Below are 27,985 nucleotides of genomic sequence, written 5' to 3' on the forward strand. Positions count from 1 at the left end.
TAGCTGCTAAAAACCCTATTGTACCAGTTGTACTTTTTAGAAACCCTACTCTACAACCAGTCCTCTATACCTGTTGCACTTGTTAGAAACCCTATTGTACCTGCTATTGTACTTATGATAGTACTTGTTGCACCAAATGCTATACTTGTTAAAAACCCTAGTGTACCTACATAGTGTACCTACATAAGTAATAAGAGTACTTCTTGCACCAAATGTTGTACTTATTATAAACCCTAGTGTACCTGCTTATAGTAGTACTTGTTGCACAAGTTGTTAGCTGTACTATATGTACTGTACCTCTTGTACCAACTATACATCTTCTTGTACCTTCTTGAATATCACATTACATCTATTGTATCTCGAATGTATTTGCTCCAGACCTATTATTGGAAACTGTATACTAGTGCATGTTCATGTACTTGTACCTATTCGTGTGCATGTATCTATTTATGTATGTATCTATTTGTGTACTTGTACCTATTCGTGTGCATGTATCTAGTGCATGTATCTATTGTGTATGTGCACTAGGGAGGCTTGAGCCATGGTCTCTATGGTGAGGTTCTAGTACGAGAGTGCATGTTCGTGCATGGTCTCGAAAACGACACTTTCGTGCTCACTCCCCTATAAGTATATGAGATTTATTGCAAGATATGTGTGTATCTCAAGAGCCATAGGTGGTAATGGCTAAGGCCCCTCATAAAGGAGGTCGCACTTGTGCATGGTAATACCAGGATTGATGGTACATGGTGGGATGTAGTGAATGGTTCCCAACAGGTTCGAGTGGTGGCTTCACCTCTCCTTTCTCATTTGATGATCTCATCGAAGGAGATGTTGGCACACACTAAATGGAAGCCTTTAGATCAACGCAGTTGCAGTTAAATTCTATGGCAGAAGAGGTGCTGGCTACTTCACGACTTATGGAGTGGCCAGACAATCTTGTTGAGTAGCCAAAATTTAATAGAATGGCTTGATTGGGACTAGTGAGAATTGTGGATGCTTTGTTGCCACGTAGAGGTTGCTTATTGTCTTTTTAGAAAATCCGTAAATAATTTTGGGTTTCATATGGATATGTATAGTAATGGGAGAAGGTGAGGGCAGCACTTGGTGATATTCCTCAGTTGGAGGATCAATAACCTTGGTTAGATTGGGCATTTAAAAAGTCTCAGGACATTGTCCAGCGTACAACAAATCAAGTGTACATATGATGATGGAAGATAAGAGCTAGATCACTGAGAAGGCTAATAGGATATGGAACATCATGAAGAGTAGGGCTTGGTGGAAGGAAGTAATCTTACAGGGATGGTGGTCTAAGATTCCATATCAAGGGAAGGTGTTCCTATGGCACATGCTAGTTGGAGGCCTACCATTGGGGTACCAATTGCGAAAGCAGGGATTGCTTCTGGTAATTGTGTGTTTTGTACTACATGCTTGGAAACATGCTCGCATCTTTTCATTTCACGTTCGGTGGCAACAAAGAAGGTGTGGGATCTCCTTTCTTGCGTATAGATCTTGCGTATAGACTCCATTGACAAATAGGCCCGTAAAGGTTAAAGACTAGATTTTTGGCAAGATTCCAAATGGGCCGTCAGTTTTCTTTCATTTTTTGAGGTGGACATGGTTAACTAGGAATGCCTTCATATTTGATGTAAAAGTTGATATTACAGCTTACATAGGTTGTATAAAAGGGTTACTATTGTGGCAAGTCTTTTCCTTGAGGCCAGCTCATTTGGTGGAGAATGAGACGGCTATATATTGGATGAGGGTACTTCGAGCTACACCTGTGGTTCAGAGTAGTGAGGGAAAGCTAGTACATCACATGGCAACCATGTGGTCATTTGTAAAGGAAATTTTTTGGTAATATATCTTTTATTACGAAGAGAGAGAGAGAGAGAGAGAGAGAGAGAGAGAGTCTTTATCTTCTTTTGCTTCTAGATCCCTACTATTATCCACACTATTTTGCTTGGAACTGCCATGTGACCGAGGGAAGGCTCAGCCACATTGCAGCTCGTTGTGCTTCCCGCGCTGACATGTGAGGGAGATTAGCAACGTGCGGGGCACTAACTAGTTAGTTGTTACGCATGAAGAGGCTCTACTAATCCTGGCTTAGTCACTATTGACTACCTATGTGGTGGTCTACCTAGCTTGTCAATGTAGATATAGCTGGACTTTTCCATAGGACCGGTTGGAACCGGTACACAGCCGATCTACGGTGGTGCGACCGGCTATAGGTGGTGGGAGGGCCGTTTGAGGTTTGAAAAAAAAGAAGGGGGAGAGAGAGAGAGAGAGAGAGAGAGACGGGGGTGCCGTTAGATCTCGTTGCTGCAGTCCAGTTTCATGGTTTTGCAAGTCACGGGATAACACCCTGCTTCGTGGGCGCTGTTTCTTCTTCTTCTTTCAGGTTCGGCTATGGTGGTGGATCGACTCAGAGCTAAGTTTTGATTGCCCTTTTCTGAACCTTGCAGTTTTTGTCTAGACACAGGCCCCCCTATCAACTTCTGCCAAACCCTAATAGCAATGCAAAAACCTAACGCAGAGAAAACCCTAACATAGTGATAACCCTAAACCTTCTCACATTTTAAGCCCTAATTGCAGTCCAAACCCTAATCACATACAATCGTGCAAGGACATGGGCTGTTCACTGTTGAAACCCTAATCACAGTGCAAACCCTTTTCTCAAACACTTCTCACAGCTCCTCAGCCCAAATCACATCCCATTAGTCTGGACCTCTATTTGCTTTCAAACACTAATCACAGTTGAAACCCTTTCTTACTACACTTAATCCCAGCTCGAATCCATACCTGCAAACCCTTTTCCCATAAACCCTTTTCTTCCCAACTCTAATCACAGGTTAAACCCTCCCTGCAGCTCAAAACCTTTCCTCTCCCAAGCCCCTTTTCAATCGGCTTGTTGCATAGCGACATGAAAGTTTTTGGAGTAAGCCATACTCAGGTGGTTTTATAACAGGGTTAGGCTTGCATGACCACAAGCTAGCGGGACATGCACTATTTCAGTTACTCAGACAAATGTCGGGGGCCAAATTCAAGAAGAATTGTGCATCTGAAGAAAAAAGGCCAGCTCCATCATGCTCATCCATCTCTGATTGCAGTGATAGTGGTGTTCACAGTCTGCCTCCAGTCCAAGGGTATTGTTTCATTCTTAGTCTCTACATTATACTATGACTTCCCATATCAAATCAAAGGTCATCTCTCTTTGATTCATACTCACGTCATGTATGTGTTTGGTTTTTGCCACTGCATGTGTCATGTATGTGTTCAATTTCGTCACCAAATGTGCATGCTTATGCAGCCGTACGGGTGGACCTACGAGAAAGTCTGCCAAAGGTGGATGGACTCCTGAGGAGGTAGGATCCCAGCTACTTGTCCCACGGTTTGTTTTGATGGCTTGCTAACATAAGGTAGAGCAAGACAAGTTTCTGTCTCAAAAGGTGTGATATTGTCACTACTCTTATGTATAGAGGGCAAAATTGTGTATTAGTCATAAGTGGAAAACGATCACCATCTCATGATGTGGACTTAGAAGAACAACATATGCAAGGCTGTAATTTTTGCTATATGGGATTTGCCACTTTCTAATTTGATTGTTTTGCCAGGATGAGACCCTTCGAAGAGCAGTGCAGTGCTATAATGGCAAGAATTGGAAGAAGATAGGTAAGCTCATATATTGCTCTAACATCTGCAAGAAGCTTGTCTAGGTACCATGCCATCATGTAATCAATGATGAAGGCTCACCTTTATAGTATCACGACTCCTGTAACGGGACAAAGGAGTTGAACATCTTGCCTACATTCACATAGTCACGACACTTGTGAAGGGAAAAACATTTTGCCCAAGGATTGTCACATATAAATGTAGCTAGCAGGAGCATATGCGTGTAAATCTAGCATGTAAACTTCTCAAGACCCAAATTCTCTCTTTTGATTGGTGACCTAGTCCAGTTCAATGTTTATGCTTCATTAAGTAACACTTTCTTTAGAGAGAGAGAGAGAGAGAGAGAGAGAGAGAGAGAGAGAGAGAGAGAGAGAGAGAGAGAGAGAGAGAGAGAGAGAGAGAGATTTGTAACTTCTGGCCTTCTATTTGTTTGCAGCGGAGTATTTTCCGGATCGAACAGATGTACAATGTCTACATCGTTGGCAAAAAGTTTTGAACCCTGATCTTGTAAAGGGACCATGGACAAAAGAGGTGGTCATTTTGTTTCTTGTGTTGGGACTCATGTGGTTGGCATATCGTGGCATCTTCTGCAGGTGACATTCTCTTTTTGATTTCATTGATACCCTCATTTTATTTTATCAGGAAGATGACAGGATTGTGGAGCTTGTGAATAAGTACGGGGCAAAGAAATGGTCGGTCATTGCACAATCCTTACCAGGTCGAATTGGGAAGCAGTGCAGAGAAAGGTTTCGAGACTCCATTGTCCTTTCACTGTTATGTGACGTGTTTCTCTGGTTTTAAGTTCAAATCAAGAGCCTGGAGCTTTGTTCAAAAATACCTTTTATTAGTAATAATTTTGGGATTTATTACATTTATAGGCTTATGGGGGGTGAGGTTTAAGACACAATCTTTTTAGTATAATATTGCTTTGGTAATAGATGGCATAATCATCTCAATCCCAACATCAAAAAGGAGGCATGGACTCAACAAGAGGAGCTGGCCCTCGTCCAAGCTCATGAAATATATGGAAACAAATGGGCAGAGATTGCGAAGTTCCTACCTGGAAGGTGACACTTGCATCCTCTGTCCTATCTACACACTTGTTTTTCTGTAGTGGTATGTGCTACCAAGGCTATTATTTTCAAAAATCATATGCGATGACACCTTCATGAACTTCATTTAGCACTTGCAGTCTTTTCACACACACACACACACACACGCACGCATGCACGCACGCACACACGCAAGATGGAGACTGGTGAGGGGTCTTGTTTGCAAGTGATTCTGATGGTTTTGCATAATCATCATATTCTCAGGATACACACACACACACACACACACACACACACACACACACACACACACACATACACACACACACACAAGTGATTCTGATGGTTTTGCATAATCATCATATTCTCAGGACAGACAATGCTATCAAAAATCACTGGAACAGCTCCATTAAGAAAAAACTCGATTCATTTTTTGTTGCGGGTGGGTCGACACAGTCATTAGAACCAAGAATTCCGCAGCCCATGCTGATAGGCACAGACAATGGAAATATACGACAGCAGTCATCGAGAGAACTTGGAAAAGAGCTTGTTAACCAGCATGTCAGTTCGAACTTGTGTACTCAGTCAGAGAGTTCATGTAGCTACATGCATTTCCAAAGGGAAAGGTTTGATATGTTGAACAAGGGTGAGCAAAACTTGGCCGATGGTCCGCAGTTCCATCCTCAGCATAGAGGATCTGAAATGCAGCTGTGTGCTGGATCAGAACAGATCCATGGGCGGTGTCACCACATAGATGGAGCATCATGCTTGCAGTTACAGCAGAGACAAGAGGGACCAGAACAGATTAATGGGCAGTGCCACCACATGGATGGAGCATCATGCTTGCAGTTACAGCAGTTGCAAGAAGAATCTGTCGATGCAATGGAGCTAGATGGATGTCTTCCAGGTTGCCCGGTAGCTTCGAATGAGTTTTGCTCCATGGATGTTGAAGGCATGGAATCTTCTATGCAGCATGGATCTCCAACAGGTTCACCTGGTCACCTTGTAGCTAGTGCACCAGAACAATCCCTTTCTGTGCAGTCATTTTCTCCTGTTAATTCCTCTTCCCACTTTTCCACTCCCTCTCGTACTCCTCTTAAGCCTCAGAGAAAGGAAAAACTCTCGAGCAAGACGACAGCAGGTAACTTTAGAGCTGATTTACCTACATATGCTGCTGACTGTCTTCAGCTGATCGACATACCTATCATTGAGGACTCTGAACAAAAGCAGCAAAGCTTTCTCTTACCAGATTCCTTTAAGGGAGGGCTGGATATGGGAAATATCTGCGCAGGGTTTGATGGATTTTCAGAAGCTGTTCTGCAACAGCAGGCCCTTGGGCCAGAAGGGATTGAAATGGTGCAATGGCAAGTTGATCGTGGCGAGCTGGATTCTGATATGACCTGTATAGAGGCCGAATCTCTCTTTTATGAACCCCCTAAGTTCCCAAACCTGGAGTTGCCCTTTACCAATTATGATGTAATGAGTTCTGGCTATGTCCAACAGGCCTACAGTCCTCTTGGTGTGCGCCAGATGTTTGTCTCAGCAGTCAACTGTTCGACTCCATCAAACTGTCCTTGGGGTTCACCTTGTACAGAGGGTAGTCCCCAGACAGTGCTTAGAATCGCAGCAAGAAGCTTTGGTGGCACACCTTCCATATTGAGAAAGCGGCAGCGAGAGATTCTCACTCCTGTCCAGGAAGCTTTGTTTCGTGAAAGAGAGGATGCTGCAATTATGAATCCTGTATCGATTTCATGCAGATCTGCTACTCGTAAAAACCCTGTTGTGCTTGGTCCTAACCAAAGTGAACCCTCTGGCACACCTGCTGAAGTCCCTGGAATCTTTTCTGATACAAAGCCATCAGGAGAAAGATCTATGCTTGTTACCCCACCTTATTGCTTGAAGAGTAAAGCTCCACTGTTTCTGAAGGCTACTGGTAGAGAGTTGAATTCTGATTCCTTTGATCTAAGGCGAGGGGTTCGAGTTAATGCAGAAGATATAAAGAGTGAAGCAGAGCCTGGCATGGAAGGCTCACTCAGAGACAGCAAGCAATTGACCAAGATCAAGCAAGAGGAAGGCCAAAACATATCTCATGGAAGCAACGGAGATTCCCAACATTCAAGCTCATCAGGAAAAGGTTTTAAGGTATTTTGAAGCTATGCATTTATTCAATCAGGCTTTACTTGTATGTAAATCTTAGAGTTTGGCCATTGATGACCTGAGAGGCCAAAGATCTGGCTGGTTATGTGCTTTTTGAAAGGGCTGGAGAAGCATGTATATAGGCTTGCAATAAACAAGTATATAGGCGTGCATGTTCTCTCTCATTCACTTACACACACACACACACACACACACACACACACTTTTTTAGTTTAAAAAAAATGGTGTTCACACAGACACATCCATGCACGCACGCGCTGGCAGAGAGAGAGAGAGAGAGAGAGAGAGAGAGAGAGAGAGAGAGAGAGAGAGTCTTATACTATATCTCTTTCTTAAACATGCAGTCAGAGAATTCAACAGTGCTTTCTGAGCATGACATGAATGAGCAGCCACACTCAGGTCTTGTAGAAACCACCAGAGAAGGAAATGATTTATCAACTTTCATGAAACCCTCCAAAGTTCTGGCTACAAGTAGTCCAGAACCTTGCGCTGGTCTGTCAGCAAATCGGAAGGTTGCATCAAGGTCATCATTATCTATCATAGTGCCAAAATCTTGTGAGAGAAAGCTCGATTTGCAGGTGCTTATGGCAAAGTCGGGAAACGTTACGACAGTCTCAGCTCCATTGCCTAGCTTGAATCAGGACTGGATCAATGGCATCGCCGAGTTGGACAGTCTCAATTTGTATGTGCACAGTAGATTCTCTTGCCGTTTTCAGTGTCTTCTTGTCTTCCCTTAATTTCTTTCTTACACGCATTTCCATCAATAAAATTGAACACGCAAAAAAAAAAAGCATAAGAAGACATCAGTAGTAAGCATCAAAGCTAAAGAGTGCATTTTCATGTTTAACTACTTGCACTGACACTCAGTCAACATGATTAATACACAAAATTGCATATGTGACATGTCCAAAAGTTCTTCGGAAAAATGGACTTGCAATTCGGCAGAGGCAGATTTGATATGGGTATATATGATATGGTTTTCTCCTTGAGAAGGATTGGCATATGCAAGCTTGCTTTGTTTTGAAATGATAGGAAGAAGAAGAAGGATCTCATTCTAGCTCTGAAGTGAACCCTAGCACCATACTGTGCCATACCACTCCTTTCACCAGTTAGATGTGGTGAGAACCTCTTGAGATTAAACAATGATGGAGGGAGTCCAAGGGACATATCTTTGATATTTTACCAAGGTCGCTTTGTGTAACCTTTGAGCCTAAACAATACTTTGTCCTTTATATAACACACCATCTTATTCTCCAGGGCTGCTGACCATGAGGAGATGCGGTGACCTTGTGAAGAACGGCAAGGCTGATAAAGACAATTTGTAATGTCTTTTTGATACGGAAACTTGCTCGGGGGTTCCGAGCCTGGAAGGAGGTCAATCCTGTGATCCTCCGGTCTGGACGGGAGGAGTTAGGGAGGGAGGCTGTCCCGAAGAAAAATCTTCTGGAACTTTTCGTGGAGAACCTAGTACTTCTCGGAAGCCCTGGCCACCGTCTGGGCTGTCTAGATGTAAATCATCGCACACTGTGCGCCTTTCCTGATTGCTCGCTTAGCTTGCAAGTGGCTTATGAGCAGAAAGTTCGGAATTCCTGGCTCACACTTAATGGTCACCGGGGCGTTTGACACATTCCGATTGATCTGGAACGTGTGCTTGTCCCACTTGACTTCAGGGAGAAACTTGTGAAACCACTGAATACCTAAAATTATGTTTGCTCCTACAAGAGGGGCAACCATAAAGTCAAAAAACTGCCCTTTCTTGTCCGTATCAGATAAGCCTAAATGCAGACATAAAGTCGAAATTTTATTGGCAAACTGAAGGACTGGTTGCGCGTTCTGACGCGCTCCCCTGAACTCGTCTTCGAGTCGCTCAAGGTAGTGGGGCGGTAGAAACCGCTGCTTAAGGTCGTGGACGAACTCGTCCCACACATGAGCTGCCATACCTGCTCTGGTGTGGGCATGAGCCCACTGAGTCCACGAAGGAATGGCCTCACCTTCCAAGTACCAACTGGCTAAGATCACTCTGTCAATATCTGTTTTCCTAACTGCGGACAAGTAAGCTTCAAATTGATGTAACCATGAATAAAGAGTTGTGGGATCGAGTTTACCATTATACTTACTGAAGTTCATTTTCTCGGGAAAATGGTTCGAGGGCGCCGCCAGTGTCAATCTGGCGTCCAAAGCTCTGAGGTAATGCTCGTGTTCCACGCGTTGCATGGCGTTGTCTTCTCGTTGTCGGATCTCCAATGCACGCATCTGTAACTCAAGCAAAGAGCTTTTGGCTGTGGCTGTGACCCCGCGAGAGGGTCCCTGTGTCGAGGATCTGGTATCTGGGGTACGGAAGGAGAGGGAGGAGGAGATGGAAAACGCGACGCTGGAGAGCGGGTACGCTCCTCCAGAGCCAAGATCTGCGCCTTCTGTTCATGCAACTTGGCTGTCTGTTCTGCGATTCTAAAAACCACCACACGAGGGAGAAAAAATTCTGGTTTCTTTGCTGAATCTTTGTACTTGAAGTAGGCTCTGATACCACTGTAATATGCGGAAGCTTCGGAGAAGAATCGGTAACTTCAATACTCAGAATTCAGCACTCTTTTTGCGACGGAAATTAACGCACAAACTGAAAGGAGAAATGGAGAAAATAGAGAGAGAGAGAGAGGGAGAGGGAGAGAGAGGACACAGTATTGGGTCCCAATTACCCTCTGTAGGGCCCCCACCACGGATGGTGTATTTGCTTTATTAGAATGATGAGAAATCTGAAAGAAAATACAGTAATCTTGGACCTTTTCTTGACTGGGAATACCTTGCCCTCTGAAATCATTCTAGAGGGAGACTCACAGCGCGGACTGGCACTGTTTCATGTGCAGGACAATGCACACCTGACCTTAGACTCCTGTGCAGGACAATGCACACCTAACCTCGGACATCTGAGATGGATCCCTGGCTGACTCCAGTTCACCATCCCAGGTCCTGCACCTTCTGTACAGAAATGTCTACGTGGCATCCAAGTGCGGGATGCACGTGACAAAAACACCTAGTGTGGGAAGTGTTCCAATTTCTAATCTCTAAGTTTCAACCATGGAAGTAGATAGAATTGTAAAGGGTAGATTCTTAGGCAGGAGCTCCCTGTAGTTCACCTGCACCTTGCCAATCACCTTGCCCTCTTCCTCTCTGCGCACTCTTCCTCCTTCCTGCCATTCACCTTGCTCTCCTCCTGTGCAACCCTCCTCCTGCCCACCATCCACCTCGCCCCCCCCCCCCTCTTCGCACATCTCCTCTTGCTCCTTCTACCTGCCAATTTTTCCTCCTTTGCCCTCGCCATTTTCTCCACTCTCCCCTGTGTAGATAAGCTTCTCACTTCTCGCCTGCATCAGCACTCAAGTTGGCTGCCCTTCATTTGTTTGGCATTATGGCTTCTGCCCGAGTCAATCCTTCTTCACCCTAGAAGCCACATCTTAGGCACTTGTCGACAACCTATTTCCCCTTGGACGTGGAAATTCTTCTTCTTGGAGTACCAGTTGGACTTTGATCCTCTGGTAGAGGTTAATGTAACTATTTGGCCCTCCTAACTCTATTCACATGACGGAACCCTTGCCTGGACATTGGACAGGTAGAAAAAGGCATGGGGATAGGGATCATAAACCGCTCATGAAAAAGCACCAGTTTTGGTCAAAAAGCAAAAAATCAAACTATCGTGAGCCAAGAGCATCACTGGCAAAAGGAGATTGAGCTAGCCCAAAAAGCAAAAAGCTGCTTCTTCAAAAAGCAGCTCTAGGGCCAAAAGCAAGGCCCTAAATTTAGAAAAGCAAAGCACAAGAATTTTGGAAAAGCTGGCCATATTTGAAGTAATATTTGATTTTTAAAAGTTAAAAAAAGTTAAAAGAGGCAAAGCAAAAGCTTGGCTAGCTTTTGGCAAAAAGCAAGGCTCCCCTCAACTATAAAACTAGCATGAGCCTCTCTTGTGCATCACGTTGGAGAGCAACCACTTCATCATCATCAAGAAGGCGTGGCCATCTTCGTTGAAGCGTGGAGATCGTCATCACCATCATCATCTAAACGTTGAGATCATCTTTGCCAAAAACCAAGCGTGGAGCTTAATCCCATAGCCACCTTCTGCTCAAGGACGCCGCTGTTGGCCCCTGCTTATGCCACATCATCCTTCCGTACAGATGTACGGAACTATACAGCCGCTTGCAATGCTGTTTGCAGTTCAGTGCCTGGTTGTTGTTGGCGCTGCCACTTGAACCCATAGTAGTTAGGAAATGCGTTTCCTACAGTGAAGGAAACTTGGAAACACTTCCGAAATGTTTCCTTGTAGGAAACACATTTTTTTAAAGCAAATTTTTTGACATTTTTTTTTGACCCCAAATCTAACGTCGAAATTTGTGAGACTCTTTTGATAAAGTTTTTTTATGTAGTGTCATGTATGGTTTTTTTTTGTGGCATGGAATGATGGATGATTGGATCATGGATCATGGACAATGGACCATGGTCCATGAATCATGATCATTTGACATTGATGATGGATGATTATATGGTTTTTGTTATTTGTGATTCAAAGACTGTAGGCTTCAAATTGATTTTGTTATTTGTGATTATATGGTTTTTGATATTTGTGATTCAAAGATTGTAGGCTTCAAATTGATGTTTCCATGTATTCTATGCATTTAGTGTTATTTTTGCATATTTATACAATATACAGTTGAAATTTTGTACATGCACAAACCTGTAAGTAGGAAACTTGTAGGAAACTTTGGGCTGATTTTACAAAACCCTAAAATTTTAGGAAATCCGTTTCAAACAAACCCCTAACTACCATGCTTGAATCACCACCGTTGCCTCTCGGTCGCCGGCCGCTTGGTTGTTGCTGCCACTTGAAGTACTTGCTGCCGCGGCTAGAACCATTGCTGCCTGATTGCTGCTGTCAACACTGCCGGTAGCCATTAGCGCTGCCAGTACCTATCCATGCCAGCTCTCTGTTGTTGATCGTTGCTGTGCACTGTTTACCACTTGGCTGTACCACCTGAATTGCAGCCAGCGCCACCACCTACTGGCCGACGCTGCTCCCCGCTTGGTTGCGCCACCTGTTGACAGCACTACTGTGCGTTGCTGCCTGCTTCCCACTGTCAGCATCGACATTGTTGCAACATCTGTTTTTTTAACGCCGCCACCACTGCTAGCGCCATATGCTGTCGCCACCTGGCTACTGCTGGCTGAATCTGCCCCCGCCGGTATTGTGCTATTGTACAAACTGCTGTACGACTACTGGAGTTGCTGACTGCATTGCACGTCTATCTACTGTTCTCCTCTGTGTTGCCGTGAACTTGTTCTCGACCATACGCCAATTGGACGACCTTTGTGGGCTGTTTTTACCTTGGATTTGGATTTTGAATTGATACTAGCCTCGTGAGAAATTCTTGTGGGTCATCCCGGTGGTGCGCTTGCTTGGTAACAGGATCTCGTGCCTTGACATCAACTCCGACTAGGGTTTCTACATCGACATATTCGTTTGGCTTCTTCTAGGGTTTCTACATTGGTTTTGTATTCATTGATGTATTGTTCTTTGCTTTGCAAGCTCGTGGATTGTTGCTGATTAAATTCTTGAAAGGGGAAGGCTTGTTCCCCGCTCAATGTGCGTGTCTTGTACAAAGTTTTCTAAACCCTTTTCTCTCTCTCCCTCTCTCTTTCTTCTCTCTCTATATTTCAATCTCTTAGATATGTGGTGGAATGTGTCATGGCATGCTCCATTGGGCTTACAGTCAACGCCTTACTTTGATTTCTCTTGGGTTTTTTGCTCTTCCAGGATTTTTGATAGAGGATGGAGATTGCTGCCAGAGCAGATCAATGCTGTATTTGCTGCTAGCAGGGTCGCTAGAGTTTGTCCCAGATCTAGAGGTCGCATTAGGAGCTTGCATGGACATGCTCATAAGATGTTTCCCCCTACAACTGCTTATGCACCTTAGCACACTACTTCCATCGTTAACGTTGGTAGTCATCCTTGAACCGCCGTCCATGTATTGGCACTTGTGCACTTAGTGGAACACCCTAAGTCCTTTGAATTCTTGGCTATGCGTGATGATGATTCTGCACAACATGAGGAGGATGTAATGATGAGGATGCAAAATCATCATCATGCGTGTAATGATGAGGTCCATTCTCTAAGGCCACTGTGGATCTAGCTAGATCTCCCGTATCATTTGTGGGTAATCCTGGAGCCGCCATCAGGGGCATTGCGTTTGGAGTTGAAACTAAGGGAGCTTGTGATGCCGTTGAGGATCCACTTGAATCTCTTGCATCGTCTAGGGGTAAATGCTCGAAACGGTTCCCATATCAAACTATAAGCTCGGGGGTTCTGCATGCGCCAACACTTGTGCACTCCGTGGAACACCCCAAGTCCTTTGCATTCTTGGTTATGTAGGATGATGATTCTGCATAGGATGATGACGTTGTAATGATGAGGATGCAAAATCATCATCACCTATGTAATGATGAGGATGATTCCATCCTCTAAGGCCATCGTGGATCCAACTAGATCTTCCGTATCACTGAGGGTGTTGCGTTTGGAGTTGAAACTTAAGGGAGCCTGTGAGGCCACCGAGGATCCACCTGAATCTCCCACATCGTTTGGGGGTAAATGCTCGAAATGGTTTCTAGATCGAATCGTAACCTGGGGGGTCCAGCATGCCATGTTAGATCCACGAGGGGTGCCGACATCGACATCGTCGGCCAGGCTGTGAGCCCCCCGCAACCGTTAGCTCGGATTCTTCTACAGTGAGATGAAATGGCTCTGACTTTTACTATCAGCTTGTTACCCTTGTCCCCCCTCCCTCCCCTGCGGTGCCCCCTAAGGGATAAGAGCATGACGTTTGGGGTACTTTGCATTTAGATGGTCATGGAGGAGGTGTAAGTCACTTGATTTTGGGACTTAGGGTGTCCAAGGGATGATGATCTTTCACCCACCTTTTTTGTGACATTTTGGGATGACTTTGGGGAGTATATCACAATGGCCCTTCAGGAGATGTGGGACACAAGAAGTATGCCTTTTTCTCCACAGGGTCTTATTCACCTTATCCCAAAAGGTGGCGATAAGATGAATATCAATGGAGGCCCATCACATAGCTTGGGATTGCCTATAAATTACTTGCTAAGGAAGTAAGTGTGAGGTTTTAGCCAGTAGTGCTGCACGATGCGATTCATGATACGTAGAATGGGTTGCTTGAAGGAAGAAGCATCTTTGATAATATCTTCTCTTTTTGGGAGGTGTATGCAACTAGCCCCTTGCCATCTTATTGCTAGAATTTGAGAAGGTGTATGATAGAGTTGATTGGGATTTCCTTGAAGGAACCCTTAGATATTTGGGACTTAGGTTGGATTAGAGGTGTTTCATATCCAGTTGCTCACAATAGTGTGATCGCATATGATGGTAGAGGTGATTGCTTCCATATTTCTTGTTCTCTATGATAGGGATGCCCCTTAGTCCTGTGTTATATCTCATTGTTGTCGAGGCTATAAGCATCTTTCTTCGCTCCATTGTTGGAGTTTATGGTGCCCTTGCACAGTGAGGACAAGCTTTTGGACTCTGAGCTTGTAGATGATACTACTATGTTCCTCGAGGCCTCACACATTTGTTTATGTTCCTTTCGGATTGCAGTGGAGGAGTTTTGCCTAGCTTTAGGGGCTCTCATTAACTGGCATAAGTCTGTTGGTTTTTTGATTAGTGACTCGCAAAGAGTCAATTGGGGTGCAAAGCTCAAGTTTACTTGGATTGACAAAGGTTGTCTTGCCAGATATTTGGGGTGTCAAGTTGGGGTTTATATATCTTGTGCACAACAATTTGCACGAGTACTTATGAGCATAAGGAAGAAGCTTATTCATTAGAGTTCTAGGAGAATGGATCTAGCCTCGATAGTCTTGGTGGTTAACCAAGTACTGCGTGCCTCATCTTGGTTCATTGCCTCATGTTGGTGCTTCCCTTGTGGATACATTAGTGAGGTGTAGAGATTGGTCCATAACTTTCTCCGGTCAGGTTTGCATGGTACATTTTACACCTAGGCCAAAGTTGCTTGGGAGATTGTTACACGCTTTAAACAGGAAGGGAAGGTGAACATTGTAGATCCAGATATACAATGTAGAGCATTGCTTTTCAAGTTAGCGGTCAGAGGTTTCCTTCTTTATGTTTCACATCTCTAGTTGTTCGCCTTATGGTGGTGGAGATTGGATGCTTAGTTCACATTTCATCTTTATTAAAAGGTAGAGTATAGGGCACCTTTCTGTCTCCACTTATAGTTGCCATTATCATAGCTTGGAGAAGCATGAGACCTTTTTTGAGAGAGGCTTCCTAGATCAGAGGATGAGGTTGATAGATAGCCCATCATGTGGAGTGACCTCATTAGAGATGAGGTTTGGTGACCTTTGGGTGCATCTAGGTATATGCAATGGCTAGACTAGGAGAGATGTGCAACCCAAGAAATTTTGCCAATGTCCTCAAACAAGAGGGGTCCAAGCAATGGCATGCACATCTAGTGTAGAAAATGGTTAGAAAATGGTCGGCCACTCTTGCTCAACCAATTCCCCAGCATGAACGCAATTCGATGCTTTATCCATGCATACCTGCACAACATTTGCTGGGCCAACCTCAATGATAATCTGCTTCAATAGCTGGAAAATAAACTCCCCAGATGTGTCCACAGATTTCAAGAATACAGTGCCATGGATGGAGCATGCAAGAAAATTTATGATAGGCCTGCACGTAGTGTCTGACCATCCATAAGAAACAATGGTGCATCCATATTTTTTCCATTTCTCGCGCACACCCATGATCTCATGATCAATGCATTTGACCTCATCCACTAACTCAGTGGTGCGCAAGCAATGGTAAGATGGAGGCACATAAGAAGGACCAGCATGTCCAATTGCCTTCACCATCTCCAAAAAGTAAGGACTCCTCACTTTCCAATGGGGAATGTTCTCTGCATAAAAGAATCTGTGCACTACAATGGTTGCTTGCTTTCGTGCTTGTACATTCCATGCATTTGCCAACTCCCCCTTCCCTTTAGACATCTTTCTCTTCTTACATGATGACCCAACATTTGCACTACTGCTAACTTGTGCACTTCCCTGTGTGCCCATTGATGCGGACCCTACACCTTGAGATACATCTCCACCCATATCATCCACCAAAGCATCCACAAAAGCCTCTCGGCCATGAACACCGTTACGACTGTCTGCATGCAACCTCGTTTGATACATTTGCGCAAGGCCCCATACCATGGCCAACCAAGCCCAAAATGTGTGCCCAAATGCGTAGCGGGCCTCCATCCCATTGATGAGGGCAATAATTGCATTTACAGGTGAATTGCCCTTTCCCAAAGGCCTTTACTTGGATCACATATTGCCACTCCGCACGCTTGGATCGACCCATCTATAAAAAGGGTGATTTAGACAAAACGTCGTTAGAGGTTGAAGAGGCCGACATTGGGCACAAAATTCAGGTTTGAACAAACTTGACTTTTGAACTTTGAAGTATGAACTTTGAAGAGGGCTCAAAGCCTCAAAGGGAAGGCACACAGTGCACAGTGCACACTTGTAACTTTGTAAGTGTGCACATGCCAATGGCCCAGCAGCATTGCTCGCAGAGTCGCTGCTCGCAGCTCAAGTCTCACGAGAGGGGGAAGGGGGGGCGAAGGTAGAAAAAAGGTGCAGGCTGCCAGGCTGTACTATGTAGTATACTGTACATACTACAGTGTATGTATTGTGTACCCAGTACAATGTACTACATAGAAGGTTCAAGGGGGGGGAGGGGGGGGGGCGGCAGGTGGCAGATACTAGAAGGGGGCGCAGATTCCGTGCACGTTGCTGGCAAAAAATGCATAAACTCGAGAGTCTTATACAGGTAACAGTGTTGGGTGTACCTGGAGGCTGGGAGGCTGGGCGATGGGTCTTGAAGGCGAGTCGTGAGTCGTGTGTCTTGGACGTTGGCCCTTGGGTACAAGCGACAGCAGCCGAGTACAGGCTTGAGGCGACAGTAGTCCACTGTTGGGTACACGCGATAGCAGCCGCGCAGGGGAAGCGTCAAATCGTTTGTCGACGGACAAAAACCCAAAAAGGCCCAACATTTAGGGCACCGTACGGTATATCCAATCGGACGTGTACGGACGCTGATGTGGGTAGCAATACGGAATGTGAAACGGACGCGTTGGAAAAAAACCATGGTCTGAGGAGAGATACCATTTATGTTACTTGGGGTGTTATTGTTTGACTCACTCAGTCTGGTCCACAAATATTTTTTGAGGGCAGGGATGTGGACACCACAATAATGATATGGAGAGGTGTGGTCTAATGTTGCATGCTACTGGATATTCCTCATACAAAGTATAGACCACCACTTGTGTAGAGGATTGATACTACTTGGGACCAATATCACAGCTTGGCAGATTTGAAGGGCCAGCCACAGAGAGGCTATTGAGGGCATTTAGGTATACTGCATTTATTGCATTTAGGTATATTGCATTTATTACCTTTGTAATATATGAGGATATATTATTCACTCTTATGGCCACATGGGCTTGTATATAGGGACCATCTAGATTTGTGCAAGCAAAGCACATTGTTTTTTTGAGGGTGTGGGATCAAGGAATCTTTTTCTCATCGACCCCCACGTGACTCTGTTGGCACCTTTGTGCGCCATATTGGTTAAGGTCACCCTACAATGTGGGATGAGGATTTTTTGTTTTGGCTTCTAGTCGTGTCTGTTCATACTTAATAGAAGTTTCGCACAAAAAAAAACCATGGAAGTAGAAAAATCCCCAAAGTACACATTTTATCATTTTGAGAGTGACAAATTTGAAGCCACAACTTAGTGTCATCTCCCACAGATGCCACTTTTTTGAGAGCTCCCACATGTTTGCAAGCTACTGGCACACTCTGCCTGCATGTTCAATTCTTTAACATGGCTCGATGTGTGCAAGCTTATTGATGATATCATCTTGTAGTCTTTGCTTTGCAAGGATGTACCTAGGTGCAGCATGTTGATATCATTCCTATATGGCAACCATGTAAGTTACCTCATTAGGAGCTAAGTGCTTTGTGTTGAGGGTAATCTTTTCAAGAGGATCTCTTAAGATTGACCTCTAGAGCTAGTGCATGAATAGAGAAAGATGAACGTACTACACCAACAACTTGTGACTCGTGAGTAGTCCCACCAATGGGGATCACAGGGTTGCGCCTTGGTTGGAGGGCATGATATTTCTACATAAAGCATCATAGTTGGTGTAACAAAAGGGCAACTGTAGCACGGAAATCTTATCAATCATGAAAACTAATTAAACAGATGAGCATGGCAGATAAAAGAGAGAATTTCTTTGCACAGTACACCACACTAGGGGCCAGAATATTACCAAGAGGAGTCTGCTTCAAATACAACTTCGCGGGGGTGCCCAGGGTTTCTCCACTAGCTAGCACCTGTTTCTTCAAGTACAATATGAAAACAAAAAACAAAGCATATGCTGAATTTGATGTCCCTTCTCAGCACAAGAGAGCATTCCTGGCATAAAGCAGATGTAGGACAACCATGGACAGCCCATAGCACTTCCACATCAGCCTAGGGACAGCCCTCCATCTCCATCTTTCACCTGTCTCGCTCATAGAGCAAGTCGACCAGCCTTGGAGGGTACAGCAGTCGATTAGCTCTCAGAAGCCACAGAATAAGTCGTCCAACAATAGTTCACAAGTGAGGTCTCTGATTAGTAGAGGATGTCTTCCACACAAATCGGCCAGCACTTATCCTCCTTCAGATCCCCTGGCTAGTAGCTTATTAGGGCCATATACAGTCGGCCAGTAGCAAAACAACCTCCGGAAGGAGTCGACCAGCCTTGGCCTCCACCTGGATGAATCCTATCATGGTAGATAGCGGTAGAGGCTCAAGAAAACAGGCCGACCAGCTCTCCTATGCACCCCGAAACCATGCGCATGAAACTTGAGTTTCTCCTCTAGTAATAGAGCGCCTCCGTTGAAAATAACTTAGTCGTGTGCTTTTTTGGTCCAAAAGGGGGCACCTACAAACAGTTGGCTCAAAACAGGTCTGGGGCTTGTCTTTTGGCTGCCACATGTATTAAAATAGTCTTGCCCAGTGTTAATATCTTATAAGTTGTCCGGTCACTTATAAGTGAGTGTGGACCTGCACCCATAATTATTAGTATGTGAAATCATAAATGATCCGTGTGAGGGAAAAAGGATGGAAGGACCAGATATACGAGAGATCAGAGCAAAACCACACAGCATGAAATATGTGAGTGAATATATATAAAAGGGTCAATGCAAATATGTACAACAAGAGCCCTCATATGAGAGTCGACTCTGAGCAGAAAGAAGACTAGTGCTGAAGCAAAGAAGAGGTCGGAGCTGAAGCATGGTCAATGACAAAGGCTCGCACTCCGAGGTGATAGTGGCAGCAGAAAAAGGTAATGTTGATGACGATGATGGTGGTGCAGTCACTGATGACACGGGTGCTACGTACCTGAAGTAGAGAGGGCTGCCGTCCCGAGTGGTGCAAGCTTTCGTGACACAAGTGCTGCCTACTTGCAGCAGAGAGGTTTGCTGTCCCCATGTAGCATAGAGGGCTGCTGTCCCGAAGTAGCAGAGAGGGCTGCTGTCCCAATGTGTAGCAGAGAGGGCTGTTGTCCTGATGTGTAGCAGAGAGGGCTGCCGTCTCGAGTGTAGCAGAGAGGGTTGTTGTCCCAAGGGCTGTGGCAAAACGCACAAGATATGCTAACGCGTTAGTAAGCACGGATGTGAACCTGATGTATGCGTTGATGTAAGGCTGAGATAAACGCTGATATAAGCCCTGACGTAAGCCTGATGTAAGCGTAGATGTGGGCTGATGTATAGCTCTGATGTATGCTGTAGCAAAACGTAGATGATTGCTGAAGCAAAGCGCAGATGTCTGCTGAACCAAAACGCAGATGTAAGCTGATGTATAAACGCTGATGTATGCTCTGATGTAGGCACTAACATATGCAGAATTAAAACGCAGATATGGTGCAGAAGTAAGCTTGATGTAAGCGCCATAAACAACCTGATGTAAGGCTAATGTGAGCCCGGCAGAAGGCGGCCTGGACTAGCAGAGGAAAACGCTGATGTGAGCCCCTGCTGTGGGCGGCCAGATGGTACCAGATATGGCGATGAAGTATAGGCAATGCTATATATAGTGAAGGGGGGGTGTTGGTCGGTACCATAAAGGTGTAGGCTAGTAGCCAAGACAAAAAAAAATCCAGAAAGTCCCTTTTTAGGGCTCGAAGCAATGCTGTTTCTTCACACCCCCTCTCAGGCCAAAAAGGGTACCATGAGAGAAGATGAAGTATGCCAGGGTCCCACACAAACACAATGGCAGAAGGAAAGTATCCCCCTCTGGAATCAAAATTTGATAAAGTTAGAGAGCACGATCGTGATGGCAAAGGTGGTGTGGATGAGGTGATGTGCATGGGTTGATCGTCTCCCAAAGTATGATCTTGAACAGGATTCTCCACTAAGTAAGAAATCCCATTTCCTATGTGGTCCATATCAGAGTTTGGAGAAGCATCTTCTTGTGAGAAGAATTAGTCCTTCGGGAGTGCGAGTATATGATCCATGCTGTGTGCTCTCAAGGTCTTCAATCCCTTTGCTCACGATAGCTCTAAAACCATGTGAGGGCAAAAGGACGGAGGACAAGATATACGAGAGATTAGAGCAAAACCACATAGCATGAAATATGTGAGTGAATATATATAAAAAGGTGAGTGCAGATATGTACAAGAGCCCTCATATGAGAGGTGACTCTCAGCAGAAAGAAGACCAGTGCTGAAGCAGAGAAGACGTCGAAGCTCCAGCATGGTTGATGACGAAGGCTCTCGTCGATTTGAGGCAAAGCACTTCGAGGCGATACTGGCAGCGGAAAAAGGTAACGTCGATGACTATGATGGTGTATACCCGAAGCAGAGAGGGCTGCCGTCCCGAGTGGTGCAAGCTTTAGTGACACGGGTGCTGCGTACCTGAAGCAGAGAGGGCGGCTGTCCCGAAGTAGTAGAGAGGGCTGCCATCCCGATGTGCAGCAGAGAGTGCAATTCTTGGACCACACAAATATGGTTTTGCATCATCAGAAAACCATCTCAAATCAAATAAGATGGGATAGCAGTACCAATATTCAAATAAACCCAAATAAGCTGAAAATATATGTCCAAAGAATACATATCCCACATCCCTGACAAGTCTTGATGATAGGCTGTAGTCACTGCATGCACTTGAGGCGTGCGTGACAAAGCATCCGCTACCAAATTCTTCTTGCCTGGAGTATGCAAAATTTGAAAGTGGAAAATGGACAAGAAATTCTCACCTTAGATGCTTTTTTGAGAGTTTAGGCTGTGTGAGAAAGTGCCATAAACTTTGGTGATCTGTTTTAAACATCCCTGACAAGTCTTGATGATAGGCTGAAAATATATGTCCAAAGAATACATATCCCACATCCCTGACAAGTCTTGATGATAGGCTGTAGTCACTGCATGCACTTGAGGCCTGCGTGACAAAGCATCCGCTACCAAATTCTTCTTGCCTGGAGTATGCAAAATTTGAAAGTGGAACATGGACAAGAAATTCTCACCTTAGATGCTTTTTTGAGAGTTTAGGCTGTGTGAGAAAGTGCGATAAACTTTGATGATCTGTTTTAACCATGAATTGTGATGCCCTAAAAGATAATGATTCTATGTTTGTAACTCTTTCTCATAAAGCGGCTTTCAAAAGCCACTGCATGTCCCTCTTGATTCAGAACAGCCCCCAAACAATTTCCACATGCATCACATTCGACCACAAATGGTCTATGCAAGTCTGGAATAATAAGAACATTCCTTGAGATGATGGCAACGGCTTTCAAAAGCCACTGCATGTCCCTCTTGATTTAGAACAACCCCCAAACAATCTCCACATGCATCACACTCGACCACAAATGGTCTATGCAATTCTGGAATAATAAGAACAGGCTGTGAGATGATGGCGTCCTTCAACTTTTGGAAAGCTGGTCTTTCCGAATCGGACCAACGGAATGCAACTTTCTTCTTCGTTAAATCATGCAACAGAGAAGCCAAGAAAGCAAAGTGTCGAATAAATTGATGATAGTAAGAACATAAACCAATGAAGCTCCTGACTTGATGAACGTTTTGAAGCTTTGGCCAGACCTTAATAGCTTGAATCTTTGCAGAATCCATGCGTACACCATCTTTCGAAACAATATGTCCCAAATAATGGATCTCTGACAAGAAGAATTCACTCTTGTTTCCATCGATGAAAGGCTTGTGTTTCCGAAGCTCCTCAAAAACAATGGCGAGATTTTCCTTATGCTCAGCCTCACTATCTTTGAAAAGATAATAATATCATCAAAGAAAGTTCTTGTGAACTTGCGGTGAGGTCTAAATTTTGTCCATCATTCTAGTGAAAGTGGCGGGAGCATTTGTAAGACCAAATGGCACTACCAAATATTCATAGAGCCGAAATGATGTTCTAAAAGCCGTTTTGTGTAAATCTTGAGGTACCACTCTAATCTAATGGTAGCCACTCTTGAGATCAATGCGACTGAAACAAGTAACTCCCTCAAGCTTGTCAAGAATATCATCGACATCGATTTTGTGTATAAGGCAAAAGCCTCATGCTTTTCCTTTCCTCCGGACCTCATTGTCAAAGTGGCAAAGTCTAAAGAGAGAGAGAGAGAGAGAGAGAGAGAGAGAGAGAGAGAGAGAGAGAGAGAGCCTAGAGGAGAGGCTAGAGCCTAGCCTCTAGGTACTAGGTAGTAGGCCCTAGAGGGTGGGACTTGGGAGAGGGAGAGAGGTAGGGGAGAGAGAGAGAGAGCTTGAGCCTTGAAAGTTGAGGCTTGAGCCTTGAGCCTTGAGCCTTGAGACTTGAGAGAGAGAGAGAGCTTGCCGCTTGAGGCTTGAGCCTTTAAGGCTTAAGTCGAGAGAGAGAGAGATTGAGAGAGAGCTTGAGCCTTGAGAGAGAGAGAGAGAGAGCTTGAGAGCTTGGGCGTGAGCCTTGAATGATAAGAGAGGAAGAGACCTTCGGAGCTCTTATACAAGGGCCAAGGCTCTAGCATGGAGGTGAAAGCCTAGGCCCTAAAGGGATCCAAGGGCCAAGGCCATGTGGCCCATGGCACATGTGACACACACGAAAAAACGACTACAACAAACGGGAGACACACGCGAAAAAACGGGCAAGAGAGGGGAGAGAGAGAGAGAGAGAGAGAGAGAGAGAGAGAGAGAGCTTGAGAGAGAGCTTGAGCCTTGAGAGAGAGAGAGAGAGCTTGAGAGCTTGGGCGTGAGCCTTGAATGATAAGAGAGGAAGAGACCTTCGGAGCTCTTATACAAGGGCCAAGGCTCTAGCATGGAGGTGAAAGCCTAGGCCCTAAAGGGATCCAAGGGCCAAGGCCATGTGGCCCATGGCACATGTGACACACGAAAAAACGACTACAACAAACGGGAGACATGCGAAAAAACAGGCGCAAAAAAACGATCAAAAACAGGCAAAGAAAAAAATGGTAAAAAACGGGCATTTTTTCAAGTCCGTTTCGCTGATGTCCGGTATGAAATGGTATGGTGGTCGACATCCGATTCATTTCGCTGGACTGAAACGTCCGTCAACGTGAAAAACGTTTTGCATCTGTTTCGCACTGCACGTTTCGAACCGTCTCGTACTTTACGTGCCTGTGCTGCGGTACGCGTCTTGCAGACAACTATGCATCGGGTATAACATTTACACTCGGTTTGGCATCTTGCACATTCTTTTTGATTTTCTGGGGACATTGAGCTTTCATGTGATCTTTGCTCCCACAATTGAAGCACTTCCCCTCTCTCATGCAATCAAAGATATGCTGTCTGGACAGCTTAGGATCATCCTTTTTACCCCTCGGTTTCTTTTCTGAGACCCCTTTTGCATCCTTGGACTCATGAGGCATAAACTTAGGTGGCTTTCCACCCTTTTTCTGCTCATTTTCAGCTCTGAGTTTTCCTTTGTATGAGTTGAATTCTTGTCTTTTTGATGCTCCCTTGCCATGCAACTCCTCAGAAATAGTTGCTGAGTATATGAGCTCCTGTAAAGTGTTGTGGGGGTACACTGCAAGGCTCTTTTGAATGATTCGTTGCAGCATTGACTTAAACTTTCTTTTCTTCTCGTCCTCACTAATGGTCATGAAAGGTGTGACTTTGAGAAGAATCCGCCAAAAATTTGAATCATAAGAGGAAACGGATTCGCCTTCATCCTGTGTTAGCCAATCCCATTCCTTTCGTACATCCTTCTCAAAGTGAGGAGGAAGGAACTGATCATAAAATTGCTCTTTTAAAGCACTCCTTGTACGGGTAGCCCCTTGCATCTCTAAAGTGCCCTCGGGCAAGAGTTTCCCAGCACGATTCTCTTCATGTCAAGGTGAACACGCACCAAGCTTTGCCATCCACCAATCACTTGCAGTCTCTTTAAGATGCATACCCACATGCCTGAGCATAGATTTCTCGGTAAATTTCTCAGTGCAAAAGGCTATTTCAAACTGCCTTATGAAAGCAAGCGCCTTGGTAGTATCCAACTTCCATCATAGCTCTCAAATTTAATGTCCTTGTCCCCTGACTTGAACTCTTTGGCCTTCTTGCTATGATGGACTTCCCGACGCTCTAATACATCCTCCTCCTCGTCATGTCTATGATGGCGATGATGCCCAGATCTAGGGCTGATTTCCTGTGTAACACCTTCCACTCTGGATGGAACTTTAGGAGCAGGATCATACCTAGAAGGTGGAGACACCATCGACAATGCATGAAGATCTTATGCATCTCTCAAATGGGCTGCAAACCCATCGACAATGCATGAAGATCTTATGCATCTCTCAAATGGGCTGAAAACCCCTCATCATCCCCACGAGCTGCATGTCGATGTACATCATCTCTTCAGGCTGCATGCCCCCTCATATCTGTTGCATGGGCTGCAAGCCCTCTCAAAACACTTGCTCAGGCTGCATGCCCACTTACACCACTTGCTCGTGTTGCGGTTTGCATGCCCTCTCACAACATCATCGGAGTTCCCTTCACGGGATAGCCTGCGAGGCTGTCCTGTGAAGACCCACTTGCCCTCATCATCGGAAACAACTTCGCCACGGCTTTTTAGATAAGCAACAGCCAACTCTCGAGGTTTGTCGATTCCCATATGTTGGGCAATTGCATCAAAAGTGACCACATCAGCCTTCACATGAGACTTTGATTCTATGACCCTCTGTACATCAAGTTCTCTCTGCAAAGCACGGAGCTCCTCAAGCTCATACATCAAGGCATCAATATCCCGCTAATCCTCAGCCCTGGCAGATAACGGTGGATCGTTACCCGCCGCCAAAGCCCCAACATGATCCCTGTCTCTATCTTTTTCCCGCATGCGGAGAATACGGGTGATAGAGTCCTCCACAGAATGATCAGACTGGCTGGCCATAATGTATATTTCAGCTTTTCAGAAAGAAATGAATTTTTCGTGCCCCGGAATCGCTCTCTACCAGTTCCCCCAAGTATGATACCAAATAGACTGCAAGGGTGCAACAGTGCCCCTACACAGACAGGAGGGCATTCCACATGCTCACTGCCGCTTAAACCAAAGGTAACCTCTTTCGAGGCACGACAATAAGACGAGCGCTACCTCAAAATCCCAACCGTCTCTCACGGAAAGCCAGGCTCTGATACCAATGTAAACGGAAGGGCAACTGAACACAGAAAATCTAATTCAATCACGAAATCTGAAAATACACAAGCATGCCAGATATAACAAGATGACAAATGTACACCACATTAGGGGCTAGAAGATGGGTTGACCCCCTGACCCCCCCCGGGACAACTCAACATCATCATCTTCTTCCTGGCTCATAGAGCAAGTCTACCAGCCCTCAAAGGCTGTTTTCAGCAGTCAACCAGCCCTCAATAGCCTCAGAAGAAAGCGACCAGCAATTGTACACACGCTTGCAAACCCCCGGTCGGAAGGAAAACTGTCTAGATGCCCACGACCAGCTCTTCCTCTCTGTTTTTAACCTCTGTCCAGCCTCTGTTCAAGCTGTAAAACAGATGGCCAGCAGTGGAGAACATGTAGAAGGTGTCGGCCAGCACCTCCCGGTGAACTTCAGTCGCAATGGATGACTGTAGAAGCTTGCCAACAGGCTGAAAACCAGCCGACCAGCCCTCATGCACCCTGAAAAGCATGTGCCTCTGTCCAATCTGGAGTTTTTCTCAATAATGCTGAAAATAGCCCACACGTGTGCTTTTTTGGTCCCCAGAAAGGGGGCGCCTACATGAAGGAGGTCCAAATAATGTCCAGTGCCTAGTTTTTGGCCGCCACGTGAGTTTCATGCATGTATCGTGATGCCCACAATAGAGTTCTTGCTTGCGGTGATAGAGGAGAGCGGTTTCAGATTTCTCGCTCAGTACGACAGGGCTGCCCATTAGCCCCTCTATTATATATCATAGTTGCAGAGGCCATGAGCATCTTTCTCTGCTCCACTGCTGGTATTTCAGGATTGAGGTTGCCTCTTCGTAGTCCTGAGGAGTTGGTTGACTCTGAGTTAGCTGATGACACAACCCTGTTTTTGGAGGCTTCACATATATGCTTATGTTCCTTCCGGGTAGCACTAGAGGAGTTCTGTTTGGCAGCAGGGGCACTCATTAATTGGCACAAATCTGTTGGTTTTTGGGTTAGTGATTCACCGAGAGTTGATTGGGGTGTAGAGCTTGGTTTTACTTGGATCAGCAGAGGATGCACTGCTAGATATTTGGGATGCCAAGTTGGGATTGATATTTCTCCTGCACAGCAGTTTGCTCCGGTACTTATGAGTATCCGGAAGAAGCTCCTCCATTGGAGCTCCAAGAGATTAGATTTAGCCTTCAGAGCTTTGGTACTTATGAGTATCCTGAAGAAGCTCCTCCATTGGAGCTCCAAGAGATTAGATTTAGCCTCCAGAGCTTTGGTGGCTAATCAAGTTTTGCCTGCCTCAGCTTGGTTTATTGCCTCTTGTTGGTGCTTCTCTCGTGCGTGCATTGGCCAGTTTGCTCCGGTACTTATGAGTATCCGGAAGAAGCTCCTCCATTGGAGCTCCAAGAGATTAGATTTAGCCTCCAGAGCTTTGGTGGCTAATCAAGTTTTGCCTGCCTCAGCTTGGTTTATTGCCTCTTGTTGGTGCTTCTCTCGTGCGTGCATTGGCCAATTGCGGAGATTGATATGCAATTTTCTTTGGTCAAGCTTGGATGGCACCTCAGACACTCGTGCCAGGGTAGCTTGGCTCATAGTTATTCAGCCCAAAAGAAAGGGGGTACTTGAATATTATCGATCCGGATGTTCAGTGCAGGGCGTTGCTTTGCAAACTTTGGTCAGAGGTTTCCTACCAGGCACTGAACATCCAGATGTACACTTAAGGTATGGAGAGACTGGATGCCCAACACATGTTTTTTGTTCACAGAGGCTGATATTAGGGCACCATCTTCCCCTCTTATTGCAGCCATTGTCAGAGCATGGAGAAGCATGAGATTTTTTTTTGCGACAAAGGCCACCAATAATCAGTGGAGATTAGTTTTCGGTGTAGCACCTTCCTGTCCTAGATGTGCGGCAGATTCTGAGTCCGTACAGTGTTGTCTTTGGAGATGCAACATTGCATAGGAGATTTGGGGTCATGTAGCCCAACTTATGGGCAAATTGAGTGGCTGAGCCATGCATGTGACTTGGGGGGCAGTTGCTTGGCTCTCCCAGTCGGGTCCGCAACTTTTTTATGAGGGCAGTGGTACAGATTCTGTTTTTTCTCATTCGTAGAGATATTGCCCAGCATGGTTTATTGCAGGATGTTCCTCACTCTGATTATACACCCCCTAGACAGAGGATTGACACCAGTTGGGAGATTATTGCCAGTATTATAGCATGGCAGATCTGGAGAGCTAGATGCATGGAGGCTATTGAGGGTGTCCAGATTTTTGGGTCTCAGTGCATTAGTAGTACTATATGGGGTGATATCATCCACACTCTTATGGCTACTTGGGCTCGCATTCAGGGGCCCTCTCGTTCTGCGCAGGCGAAGCGTGTGATATTTATGCGAGAAT

General features: G+C 45.2%; 1 protein-coding gene and 1 pseudogene across 1 annotated transcript in view; one reads left to right on the top strand and one right to left on the bottom strand.

Annotated features, from left to right (window-relative positions):
• Positions 1-2,253: 2,253 nt before the first annotated feature.
• Positions 2,254-27,985, top strand: part of LOC147625071 (transcription factor MYB3R-1-like) — a 59,358-nt gene continuing 33,626 nt past the window's right edge. The window contains exons 1-8 of the mRNA XM_086818325.1: positions 2,254-3,143; positions 3,308-3,362; positions 3,612-3,669; positions 4,106-4,200; positions 4,312-4,415; positions 4,608-4,736; positions 5,093-6,863; positions 7,223-7,560. Of these exons, the coding sequence (XP_086674451.1) occupies positions 3,025-3,143; positions 3,308-3,362; positions 3,612-3,669; positions 4,106-4,200; positions 4,312-4,415; positions 4,608-4,736; positions 5,093-6,863; positions 7,223-7,560 (2,669 nt within the window). The 5' untranslated portion in view covers positions 2,254-3,024. The remainder of the gene's footprint in view (positions 3,144-3,307; positions 3,363-3,611; positions 3,670-4,105; positions 4,201-4,311; positions 4,416-4,607; positions 4,737-5,092; positions 6,864-7,222; positions 7,561-27,985) is intronic.
• Positions 11,685-16,293, bottom strand: LOC147625072 (uncharacterized; annotated as a pseudogene).

This window comes from Cibotium barometz, chromosome 24 (assembly GCF_041138505.1).
Source record: "Cibotium barometz isolate CiBa-2024 chromosome 24, ASM4113850v1, whole genome shotgun sequence".
Lineage (NCBI taxonomy): Eukaryota > Viridiplantae > Streptophyta > Polypodiopsida > Cyatheales > Cibotiaceae > Cibotium > Cibotium barometz.